Source organism: Rhinoderma darwinii, chromosome 3 (assembly GCF_050947455.1).
Source record: "Rhinoderma darwinii isolate aRhiDar2 chromosome 3, aRhiDar2.hap1, whole genome shotgun sequence".
In the NCBI taxonomy this organism is placed as follows: domain Eukaryota; kingdom Metazoa; phylum Chordata; class Amphibia; order Anura; family Rhinodermatidae; genus Rhinoderma; species Rhinoderma darwinii.
Window position 1 is genome coordinate 326020266 of NC_134689.1, and position 13590 is coordinate 326033855.

The 13590-nt window shown below is 42.8% G+C and overlaps 1 protein-coding gene across 5 annotated transcripts in view; it reads right to left on the minus strand.

The window, feature by feature from the left end:
* Positions 1-1930: 1930 nt before the first annotated feature.
* The window catches only part of LOC142749809 (programmed cell death protein 7-like), a 29125-nt gene continuing 17465 nt past the window's right edge, over positions 1931-13590 (minus strand). For 3 of the 5 annotated variants that reach the window (XR_012882458.1, XR_012882459.1, XM_075858281.1), the window contains one exon: positions 1931-6746. Coding sequence is in view for 2 of the 5 variants with exons in the window: in XM_075858281.1 (XP_075714396.1) it covers positions 6704-6746 (43 nt within the window). In the remaining 3 variants the exon portion in view is untranslated. The remainder of the gene's footprint in view (positions 6747-13590) is intronic. The other 2 variants (XR_012882460.1, XM_075858280.1) reach the window with 1 other exon arrangement.

A 13590-nucleotide genomic window follows, 5' to 3' on the forward strand; every position in this document is an offset into this window, starting at 1 on the left:
CACACACACACACAAATCCCCCCTAAACATGCAAAATCAAGCGTGATCAATCGTTTTTTTATGCGGTTTTTGGCACGTAAAATGCGCAAAAAAAAAATTGTCAAATACACGCCATGTGAACCTGTCAACTGAAAAGTCATTCACTTCACTTTCATCATTCTAATGCTATGTTCACACACAGTGTTTTCAGTTGTTTTTCGGGCCGTAAACGTCCAGAAAAACGGCTGAAAAATCAGAAGCAGAACGCCTACAAACATCTGCCCATTGGTTTCAATGGGCAATACGACGTTCTGTTCCGACGGGGCGTTTTTTTACGCAGCAGTTTTCCAAAAACGGCACGTAAAAAGACGCCCGCCAAAAAGAAGTGCATATCACTTCTTGGGACATTTTTGGAGCCGTTTTTCATTGACTCTATAGAAAAACAGCTCCAAAAACGGCCGTAAAAAACGCCACCAAAAACGCAAGTTTGATTAAAAAATCAGGAGCTGTTTTCCCTTTGTTTAGTAAGCGTGTGAACATACCCTTAGCCTTTTGGTGTGTCCCATAGCTTCTGCCAGCTGCCATTTGTACAATCACCCCCAAATCGACAGCCGGACACTGCTTAGCAATTTGAAGACACCTTTTACATGCTTATATAGGAGGGGGGGGGGGGGGTGAGATTCCCTCCTACATTTACGGCAGCTGTGAGTCAGGTTGCTTTGCCTTATTCACCTTGCTGTAATTCTGGGAAGTGCTCCCTCTGGTAGCCAACATAGGAAAACATGTCAAATTATTATTTAATTTTTAATACTTTCCACCATGTGGAAGGAAAAAATAAAAATAAAGCAAAAAAACTTTTAAAAAATAATAGAAATAAGCAACTTAAAGGAAATGTGCCCTGAATGAAATCTTTTCTCTTTTTTTTTTTTTAAGTGATTCACCAGTGACATCTCAGATTCTAGTTAGTTTCCTCTTTTCTTCTCCATCCGGTCCAGACCTCTATGATGACTACTCCCAGCCACAACCCATTTCTGCAGTTTTCCACTCAGATCTCTTCAGCTTCTCACTTTTAAAACATTTCTGCACCTGTAAACGAAAATAAAATGCTCAACACCCCTAAATATAATAGCGCCATACACTGCACCTCTAGTTATAATAGCGCCATACACAGTGCCTATGATATAATAGTACCATACACGGTGTCCCACACACACACCGTGCCCCCCTGTAGATAGTGCCCCCATAGCCCCCCTGTAGATAGTGACCCCCATAGAGCCTCTGTAGATAGTGCCCTACATACAGCCACCTGTAGGGATTGCCCCACATACAGCCCCCTTTAGAGAGTACCCACATGTGGGCTCCAGAGCTTTAAGGCAATAGTGCTAACCACTGAGCCACCATGCTGCCCCACATATAGTTCCCCCTATAGATAGTGCCTCACATAGAATACCCCCTGTATATAGTGTCCCACATATAGCTCCCCCTTTATATAGTGCTCCACATCTCCACATACAGACCCCCCTGTACATAAAGCCACTCACAGTTTAATTAGAAAAAAACAAAACATTACATACATGATTCCGTTCCCACGCCGTCCGGTGGCAATGCAGACCTGCTCTCTTCTGAACAGGAATGCTGGGCCTTAACAACGCAAGCGGCGCGATGACATCATTGCGCCGCTAGCGTCTTTGAAAGGCGCTAATTTCGCAGGGCAAGTCATTTTGCTCTGCCAATCAGCGTCATTGTAAGGCGCTGAATGGTCGGCACAGATTGTGCCCGTCCATTCAGTGCTAATGCATGTTTTTGTAAGTGCGTGCTATAGACACAGGTACAATTAGTGCAAAAGGGGGTGGCGGCGGCTGGTTTCAATAGTGCCGCCGCCCCCTCCGAGAGGCAGCAGCAACCTATAATATTTATTTGTATCTACGCAGATACAAGTGAATCTGGCTGTTGCTACCACCAGGGCTAGCAATGCCACCGGGCATGAGGGGGCCCAGGCCATAAATGTTAGAGGCCGGGTGGCACGGGCCCTAGTGGTATCGCTACCGCTGTAGTAGCCATAGCGGCTGCTAGCTACGCCACCAGGCATGGGAGTGGTGACCCAGTGTCGACGGACAGCACGAGCCCCCTCATGCCGCGGGGCCCGTAGCAGCCACTACAGCGGTAGTTACGCCACTGACTACAGGCATCGTATAATCAGGCTAGCCAGCACACATGTGGCTATACGCATAAACACGTACAAGTTGGTAGTAAAAAAATTGTACTTTAAGTTAATGGTAAAATAGTCGATACATTCAGTATTTAACCCCTTCCCTCTTTGGCCACTTTTGACCTTTCTGACATAGCCTCATTTTTCAAATCTGACATGATTCACTTTATGTGGTAATAACTTCGGAATGCTTTCACCTATCCAGGCGATTCGGAGATTGTTTTCTCGTGACACATTGGACTTTATGTTACTGGCAAAATTTGCTCGATACATTCAGTACTTAAATGTGAAAAACACAAATTTAGCGAAAAATTGCAAAAATGTGCATTTTTCTCAATTTAAATGTATCTGCTTGTAAGACAGGCAGTTATACCACACATATAATAGTCGCTAATTAACATCCCCCACATGTCTACATTAGATTGGCATCGTTTTTTGAACATCCTTTTATTTTTCGAGGTTGTTACAAGGCTTAGAACTTTAGTAGCAATTTCTCACATTTCAAAAAGCTATTTTTACAGGGGCCAGTTCAGTTGTGAAGTGGCTTTTAGGGCCTTATATATTAGAAACCTCCAAAAAGTCACCCCATTTTAAAAACTCCACCCTCAAAGTATTCAAAACAGAATTTAGAAAGTTTAACCCTTTAGACATTTCACAGGAATTAAAGCAAACTAGAGGTGAAATTTACACATTTTATTTTTTGTTGTTACAGAAATTCATTTGTAATCCATTTTTTTGTAACACAAAGTTTTACCAGAGAAACACAAATCAATATTTATTGCCCAGGTTCTGCAGTTTTAGGAAATATCCCACATGTGGCTCTAGTGTGCTTACGGACTGAAATACAGGCCTCATAAGTAAAGGAGCACCTAGTGGATTTTGAACAGGCTTTTCTTTTAGAATATATTTTAGGCACCATGTCAGCTTTGAAGAGCTCTTGTGGTACCAAACAGTGGAAACCCCCCAAAGGTGACCCCATTTGGGAGACTACACCCCTCAAGGAATTTATTTAGGGGTATAGTATGCATTTTGACAAGACAGTTTTTTTGCGGAAATTTTTGGAAGTAGGCCATGAAAATTAAAATCTACATTCGTTCAAAGACAATGTAGGTCTAGCAATTTTTTTTTTTTTTCATTTCCAGAAGGACTAAAGGAGAAAAAGCACCACAACATTTGTATAGCAATTTCTCACGAGTAAAACAATACCCCACATGTGGTCATAAATGGCTGTTTGGACACACGGCAGGGCTTAGAAGGGAAAGAGCGCCGTTTGGCTTTTGGAGATCAAATTTAGCAGGAATGGTTTTCGGAGGCCATGTCGTATTTGCAAATCCCCTAAGGGGACAAAACAGTGGAAACCCTGCACAAGTGGCCCCATTTTGGAAACTGCACCCCTTGAGGAAATTATCTAGGGGTGTAGTGAGCATTTTGACGGCGCAGGTTTTTTGCAGAAATTATTGGAAGTAGGCAGTGAACATGAAAATCTACATTCTTTCAAAGAAAATGTAGATTTAGCGATTTCTTTCGAATTTCCACAAGGACTAAAGAAGAAAAAGCCCTGCAAAATTTGTAAAGCAATTTCTCCCGAGTAAAATAGTACCCCACATGTGGTAATAAACGGCTGTTTGGACACACGGCAGGGCTGAGAAGGCAAAGAGCGCCATTTGGCTTTTGGAGATCAAATTTAGCAGGAATGGCAACGCCCATAAAGTTACCCCATTTTGGAAACTACACCCCTTGAAGAATTCATCTACGGGTGTAGTGATCATTTTGACACTACAGGTGTTTCATGGTATTTATTAGAAATGGGCAGTGAAAATAAAAACAATCCTTTTTCTTCAATAAGACATAGCTTTAGCTCAGAATTTTTCATTTTCTCAACAAATAAAGGAAAAGAAGAACCCAAACATTTGTAAAGCAACTTCTCTGGAGTACGGAAATACCCCATAGGTGGTCATAAACTGCTGTTTGGGTACACGGCAGGGTTCAGAAGAGAAGAAGCGGCATTTGGCTTTTGGAGCACAGATGTGGTGCCCAGCTTGTGCCACCATAACAAGACAGCTCTCTAATTATTATGCGGTGTTTCCCGGTTTTAGAATCGCCCTACATGGGGCCCTAATCTTTTGCCTGGACATGTGACCAGGCTCAGGAGTGAAAGAGTACCATGCAAAATTGAAGCCTAATTTGGCAATTTACAAAGTATCGGTTCACAATTGCAGAGGCTCTGATGTAAAATAATAAAAGAAACCCCTGAGAAGTGACCCCATTTTGGAAACGACACTCCTCAAGGCATTTACTAAGGTGCTTAGTGAGCATTTTCATTGCACAGCTCTTATCCATAAGTGTTTGCGCTGCGGATGGTGCAAAGGAAAAATTGCAATTTTTCCCTAGATATGCCATTTTAGTGGTTGTGCCCAGCTTGTGCCACTGGAGACACACACACCAAAAACTCTTACGAGTTCTCCCGGGTATAGCGATGCCATATATGTGGAAGAAAACAGCTCAGAAGGGAGGGAGCGCTATAAAATAAAATATTGCATTGCAGGGCTGCCAATATGCTACAAACCACTAAGATCACTTCCGATGGCTGCGTCTAACAGGATAATGGCATGAATCAGAGTTAGCTCCAGTCCCTGCCATTACAGGTGGGCGTCAGCCGTAACATGTTGCTGGCACCCGCCACTGATGACACGGGCTCGGCTTCTGAGCCATCTTGCCGTCGGCTACGGAAGGCTTTCATACTAGGCACACCGGGAGGCCAGTATTAGGCCTCTGGTTGCCACTGCAGCTACCGGCACCCTGGCGATTTAGTTTCTCGGGTGGCAACATACAGCTGACACCTGGAGATGATGGCACAGTATGCCGTACTGATTTTTTTTTTTGCCTTCCTGATACTTTCAGTATACTCCATCTGAAACACAGAATGATTGTAACTCCCTCGTGACAACTTCTTATAATAACAGTAAAATACAAAATAGCTCCATGCACTGTACCAAAATTGTGTCCTCTGAAAAATGCATTCCAAGCTCCCTATATCATGTAGTAACTTTTGCTTGGCAATACAATATCGCCCTCTTGTGGATAACGTTTATATTGCTGCAAACTGCTCACATTAAATGTGTCGTTTTATATGTATTGTCGCTGTTGCTGGGCTACAGGCCTTCAGAATCCTCTTCACTACATTTATAAAAGCTTGTGCTCTATTCCTAGCTCATTTTGCAGATCATGTGAATCTGTTCCTGGGAGAGGGTGTCACTGGGCTTGGCATACATGACACACATATTGCCCCTAATTTCTAGAGCTAACCTCTGCGTCTGCTCCATATTTAAAATAGCACACCTGAATAAATCGGTTAGAACAGTCGTATATGTGCCAGAACTCCACTTACAATGCACCCTGCACCTTTTTTGTACATATGGTGTATCTGCACAATTTTCTGCACCACATATACCCCATGTATCAGCCAAATAAGTTGTAAATATTCCTTAGTACTGGAATAATTCCAAATTTACTTAAACTAGCAACCGTATTGTGATAAATATGAGAAATTATATATTTTTTCAGAGCAATAGTCCTAAATTAAAAGCAGGGTAGGTAAAGGGGTTAATGGTTCCACTCTCGCTCTAGTCTAATGTAGTGAAGGGGCTGATGCAGAATGTCATGCCCATGGCTGTGGGCCGTCAGGCTCACTCACCTCCTCACGCCCGCAGCCATGGATCTGCGAGCACTGGCCCCAGTCTCCTCCTCAGAATACGCCAGCGCTCACCTCAGCCGGGTCCCGTAGGGTCGGCGCGCACGCTTGTGCCCGCTCTTAAAGGTGCAGCGCGTGCACCGGACTTATGGTTAATTAGCCCTTAAGTACCCTGGACTATAAGAAGGGCCCAGCCACTTCCTCCCACGCCTGAGCGTTGTCGTCGTACCCTTAGTTTGTCTATGCAAATGGTCTCCTAGTGTTTTCCAGTTCCCAGTGTTTCCCGTACCTGTAACCTGTATCCCGTGCTGAGCTGAAATCGTGCTGTGCTGTATACCACGCCAGTCCTGCTACTCCACGCCTGACGTCTGCCTGCTGCCTAGTCCCAGCTGAGCCTGCCTTGCTACTGTATGTGCTGCCACCGGTACCCTATACGAACTATAGACTGTAACCTGCGACCTGTTGGCCAGCTGCCAAACCACCAAGGCGGTACGGCCCAGTGGGTCCACGAACCCAACGTGACACAGACATTCTCAATATACAGAAATAAATGAATAAATACAGATATATGTGTACTTGTGTTACGCACACTTTTTTCAAAAGGGTCGGAGCTGGCTTAGTTTACGAGGAATCCCAAAGAACTCTGCAAAAATACACAGATAAATATATACTTAGCCGCTCTGACGACCCAGAGAATCCATAAACTGAGTCCAATAGAACTGAAGGTGTCCTCGTTTTTTTTCTATAATCCACCTTGAGGAAAGGTAAAAAAAACACAAAGGTACTGGTGCAGAAGTTGTCAGTGATGGCTGGGCTTCGTAGTTCTACAGCGTCCCCGGCTTCTTCAGATGTTTTCCAATAATCTTACTATAGAAGAGACGACAAATAGAGTAGCACTGTCAGTAACTTGTGGAAAAGCAGAAGGTATTTATTTCTACTCGCAAAGTTTAAAAAAAAAAAAAAAACAGCATGAGATTAAAAACGTGGCACGCCAAGTCAGCCCGACCCTGGGTTTCGCCGAATCGGTTTCTTCCGGGGCATACAAGGCGTGTAACACACGTTTCTTATAAACCATTGAACAGACCTCCCTAAAAACTAATCAAGTTGTATTTGTAACATCTGTAGTATATAATAAATCGTAGAAAATTATTTAAAAAAAATGTACATATTTAAAAATTGTGCATACAGACGGAACATAGCAATACTAGAACAAACAAACAAAACATTCCTACAGGCAGCAATTGTACATACATTACAAAAAAAAAAATTTCCATTCACGCTAGGGATACACGATGCATCCTATCCAAGGCTGGAGGGGAGTCAAGAGTACCATGTAAAATTAAGGCCTAATTTGGCAATTTACAAAGTATTGGATCAAAATTGCAGGGCTCTGATGTGAAATAATAAAAAAAAAGTGCTGAGAAGTGACCCCATTTTGGAAACTGCACCCCTCAAGGCATTTATTAAGGGGTGTACTGAGCATTTTCACCCGACTGGCCTTTTCCATGAATGATTGCGCTGCGGAAGGTGCAAAGTAAAAATTAAAATTTTTCCCTAGATATGCTATTTCAGTGGCAAATATGTCGTGCCCAGCTTGTGCCACTGGAGACACACACCCCAAAAATTGTTAAAAGGGTTCTCCCGGGTATGGCAATGCCATTTATGTAGAAGTAAACTGCTGTTTGGGCACGCTGTAGGGTTCAGAAGGGAGGGAGCGCCATTTGGCTTTTGGAGCATGGATTTTGCTTGGTAATAGTTTTGGTTGGAGTCTTACTGGTGTTTCCGTTTATAATGTGGGGGTACATGTAAGCCGGGCGGAGTATATAAGGGGCATAGTCAGGTGGTATAATAATGGGGTAGAAAAACACAAAATAATCCATAGATGTGTGTTACGCTGTGATACAATCCTTTCTGCACAGGCCGGTGTCGCACTAATAAACAGTCCTTACTTATTCCCCTTTTGGTCCACACTCGGCATCTTTGCAATTTGAGGAATTTTGCTGGGAAGTGTTGTCCTGGTATAATACGGGCACACTCGCTTCCAGCAGATATGTTTGGGCCCTCCCCTTCCTGGTTCCCTAATTTTAGGGGCCTTGATAATTCGCCACGTGAAACAGAAGAAATGTTCCCCTCGGGTCGGCACAACTGCATATTTTTATTTCCTGGCTTATTGGAGCCTTAACTAATTTTATTTTTTCATAGATGTAGTGGTATGAGGGCTGTTTTTTTGCGGGACGAGCTGTAGTTATTATTGGTACCATTTTGGGGTACATACGACTTTTTGATCACTTGTTATCCTTTTTTTTGGGAGGCAAGGTGACCAAAAAACAGCAATTCTGGCATATTTTTTTAGTTCTTTTTATACAGCGTTCACCACGCGTTATAAGTTACATGTTACCTTTATTCTGCGGGTCAGGCCGATTCCGGTGATACCTAATTTATAGCACTTTTTTTATGTTTTACAACTTTTTGCACAATAAAATTACTTATGTAAAGAGAATGGATTTTTTTCTGTCGCCGAGTTGTGAGAGATAGAACGGTTTTAATTTTTTCGTCGACGGAGCTGTATGAGGGCTTGTTTTTAGCGAGACGAGTTATAGTTTTTATAGGTACCATTTTTGGATACATGCGACTTTTTGATCACTTTTTATTTCAATTTCTGTAAGACAAAGGGACCAAAAAAATATCAATTAGGTCAGTATTTTTTATTATTTTTTTACATCGTTCACTGTGCGGAATAAATAAACATTATATTTTTATAGTTCAGGTAGTTACGGTCGCAGCGATACCAAATATGTATGACTTTATTATTTTTTTTTAATAATAAAGGACTTGATCAGGGAAAAAGGGCGATTGTGTTTTATTTTATTACTTGAAACTTTTATTGTATTTTTTAAAACTTTTATTTTTACACTTTTCTTTAGTCCCACTAGGGCACTTGAAGCTCCAACTGTTTGTTTGATGTTCTAATACATTGCACTACCTATGTAGTGCAATGTATGAGAACTGTCAGTTGTTCACTGACAGCAAGCCGATCAGGCTACGCCTCCGGACGGGGCATAATCGGCTTCCAAAATGGCAGATAGGAAGCCATTGTTAGGCCTCCTGTTGCCATAGTAGCAGTCGCCAGCCTTGCCATCGCATGGCAGGCTGCCGATTTCATAAAAACCACTTTGATGCAGCGATTGCATTGGATCGCTGCATTGAAGGGGTTAATGGCAGGAATCGGAGCTAGCTCCCGTTCCTGCCTTTACAGTGGGATGCCCGCTGTAACATACAGCGGACACACTGCTGATGACGCCGGCTCAGCTTCTCAGCCGGCGCCATCTCGCCGATGGTACCGGAAGCCTTTTGGGCCCCGACGACGGGGCATAGGATTCCGTTACTGGCAGACCGGGAGGTAAGTATTAGGCCTCCGATCTCCTTTGCAGCCACCGGCAACCCAGCGATCATGTTGCTGGGGTGCCGGTGGCTATAAACTCCTCACATGCTGCAATCTCTATTAAATGCTGCATGTGAGGGGTTAATCGGTCGGATCGGAGGCTAGCTCTGGTCCTGGCCGATACCTCAGGGTGCCAGCTGTAACATACAGCTGTCACCCGGCGGTGATGTCGCTGGCTCAGCTCCTAAGCCAGCTCAATCTCTTTCACGTAACTGTACGTGAAAATGCAGGAAGGGGTTAAATAAACTACTGTGATCATTCATTATGGCGCCTGAAAGACTTCCTTATGAATAATGTCTCAGCTGTACTCTTCACTATGCGACATACTGAATATATACAGTCCGTGATTCTGTAACAGAAGACATGACCCACTGGTAAGTAAACCACATTCCGCGCACTTGTTGACATCCTATATATTCCTATGTACCCCTGTACTTCAGGGCCCAGCTACCAGGAAAATGGATCTTCCTATATTATAATCCCAGCACTTGATCACGGATTACATTGCAAACACCAGTTTACTTCACTATATAATGAACGTTATCCTGACAGTAAAGTAAGCAGCACAAAGTTCTGTTTAACCCCTTCCCGATTTTACTTTTCGTTTTTTCCTCCCCACCTTCCAAAGGCCATGACGTCTATTTTTCCGTCGATCTAGTCCTATGAGGGCTTGATTTTTGCGGGACGAGTTGTAGTTTTTCGTAGCACCATTTATTTTGCCATATAATGTACTAGGAAACGGTAAAAAAAATATTTGTGGGGTAGAAAATAAAAAAAAAAGCGATTCCTCCATGGTTTTTTGCGCGCCGTTTTTACGGAATTCACTGTGCAATTAAAACAATATGTGAACTTTATTCTGTGGGTCAATGCGATTACGCAAATACCAAATATATATAGTTTTTTCTATATTTTACAAGTAAAAACCTAAGTGTAAAAAAGACAATTTATTTTGTTTCGCCATAACTTTTTTTTTTCCGTCGATTAAGCGGTATGAGGGCTTATTTTTTTGCGGGATAAGCTGTCGTTTTTAATAACACCATTTTGGCGTACATGCGACGGTTTGATCACTTTTTATTTCATTTTTTTGTGGGAGATTAGGTGACTGGCATTTACAATTTTTTTTCTTTTACTGTGCGGGTTAAATAATGATATATTGCAATAGTTCAGACTTTTACGGACACGGCGATACCAATTATGTTTATTTATTTATTTTTTTACTATGCTCTGGGGGGAAAAATGGGAAAAGGGTTTTTTTTTAACTTTTATTTTAGTTTTTATTTTATTTTTTTTACACAAAAAAAAAAAACAAACTAATTTTTACTTTTTTTTATTAGTCCCCCTAGGGGACTTCAACCAGCGATCGTTAGATCGCTTGCACGTTATACTGCAATACTAATGTACCTTAATAGGCGCACAAAGATGGAGGACCTGGGGGCCTTCATTAGGCACCCAGGCAGCCATAGCAACCATCGCCCCCCTGGCGTTTGCTTTGCGGGGAGGCGCGATGAGCTGCTAGAGGGGGTCGCCCCCATCTTTCTAACGATTTAAATGCTATTGACCGCAAAATTTAACGAATGCGATGCCGCTCGTTACTCTGAAGTGTCGGCTGTATCAAACAGCAGACACTCGCATCGTATGGAGCTAGTTCACTCCGTGAGCCCGTTCAATACTTCCCATACCCGACTTTGGTGTATGGATACGTCAAATGACGGAAAGCGGTTAAAGATCAGATATCAGCGTAAAACAAATGCAGCTATAGGTCAAATACTGGTTTGCTGCAATGCAACAAGTTAAAGGGGTTGTCCGAGATACCATCATATTTTCAAAAAGTGTTTCATACATTTCCCCTTATACAGACAACATAAATAAAGCAGTATATATATATAAAAAAAATCCACTTATCACATATCTTCTTTGAATTTAGCGCCGTTTGTTTACATGCACTCCAGGTCCGCTTTGTTGAGGTTTCCTTCTGATAATACTTATTTTCCCTGCATGCATTGCAGGCTGTAATGAGCGTGCATGTACAGCCTACCACGAGTTAATGTGTGCTGTCAGGGCCGATTCTAGCTTTTCTGCTGCCTGAGGCGAAAATGGAATTGGCGCCCCCCCCCCCCCCGCCTCCACACAAAAAAAAATAAAAAAAATAAATTGTAAGTAAGAAACAACTTGTAAAAGGAAACAAAAAAATTAAAGCGGTGTGAACAACAAAAATACATTAGGGCCTGTTCACATCACCGTTCGCTTCCGTTCCGAGGTTCTGTCGGGTGAACCCCGCAACGGAAAGTGAAAGTGACAGCACAGCTTCCGTTTCAGTCACCATTGATCTCAATGTTGATGGAAACATCGCTAATGGCTTCCGTTCGTCACCATTCCGGCTGGTTTCCGGTTTTCCGACGGAATCAATAGCGGAGTCGACTACGGAACGGAATCGAACGGTGATGTGAACAGGCCCTTATTGAACATCATTGTTATAAACTGCAAGGTCTCATAATGCTACAGGCAATTGTGTAGTAAATATCCCTATATTGCCCCAGCTATAAATACTAGTAAATTGACCAGGGCAACGTGTATCCAAAATACAAACACAAAAATGAAAGAACAATGTCAGTGTTCAAACTTGTCAGGGCTCCTTTAATGGCTCTTTACAGTCAGTATAGTAACGCACGCTGCTCTTTACAGTCAGTATAGTAACGCACGCTGCTCTTTACAGTCAGTATAGTAACACACGCGGCACTTTACAGTCAGTATAGTAACACACGCGGCACTTTACAGTCAGTATAGTAACACATGCGGCACTTTACAGTCAGTATAGTAACACATGCGGAACTTTACAGTCAGTATAGTAACACATGCGGCACTTTACAGTCAGTATAGTAACGCACGCTGCACTTTACAGTCAGTATAGTAACACATGCTGCACTTTACAGTCAGTATAGTAACACATGCGGCAATTTACAGTCAGTATAGTAACACATGCGGCACTTTACAGCCAGTATAGTAACACATGCTGCTCTTTACAGTCAGTATAGTAACACATGCTGCTCTTTACAGTCAGTATAGTAACACATGCGGCACTTTACAGTCAGTATAGTAACACATGCTGCTCTTTACAGTCAGTATAGTAACACACGCTACTCTTTACAGTCAGTATAGTAACACATGCGGCACTTTACAGTCAGTATAGTAACGCATGCTGCTCTTTACAGTCAGTATAGTAACACATGCGGCACTTTACAGTCAGCATAGGAACACATGCTGCTCTTTACAGTCAGTATAGTAACGCATGCTGCTCTTTACAGTCAGTATAGTAACACATGCGGCACTTTACAGTCAGCATAGTAACACATGCTGCTCTTTACAGTCAGTATAGTAACACATGCTGCTCTTTACAGTCAGTATAGTAACACATGCGGCACTTTACAGTCAGTATAGTAACACATGCTGCACTTTACAGTCAGTATAGTAACACATGCGGCACTTTACAGTCAGCATAGTAACACATGCTGCTCTTTACAGTCAGTATAGTAACACATGCGGCACTTTACAGTCAGCATAGTAACACATGCGGCACTTTACAGTCAGTATAGTAACACATGCTGCTCTTTACAGTCAGTATAGTAACACATGCTGCTCTTTACAGTCAGTATAGTAACACATGCTGCTCTTTACAGGCAGTATAGTAACCAGGGGCGTAGCTAGAGGCTCATGGGCCCCGATGCAAAAATTCTTACTGGGCCCCCCCCCCCCGCAAACTTTTCATGGCCGACGGTCCGCAGCTTTCAGCTGCATCGCTGGGTCTCCTAAGTGACCCAACAATGCAGCACTAGCAGCCGGGGCGTCACTAAGGCTGGGTTCACACACACTATTTACGGACGTAATTCGGGCGTGTTAGCATTGAATTACGTCCGAAAATGCGGCTCAAAAGCGTTGGAAAACATCTGCCCATTCATTTGAATGGGTCTTACGATGTTCTGTGCCGACGGTCATTTTTTTTTTACGCGCCGCTGTCAAAAGGCGGCGCGTAAAAAAGTGCCTGTCACTTCTTCAGACGTAAATGGAACCGTTTTCCATGGACTCCATGGAAAACCAGCTTCAATTACTTCCATAATGGACGCAGCAAAAGACGCCTGCACATGCCATTACGGCTGAAATTACGGTGCTGTTTTCTCCTGAAAACAGCACAGTAATTTCAGCCGTAACAGACGCTGCCGTGTGAACATACCCTCAGGGCTTAAAATGTCCGGGAAATAGCCCCAATACATATGT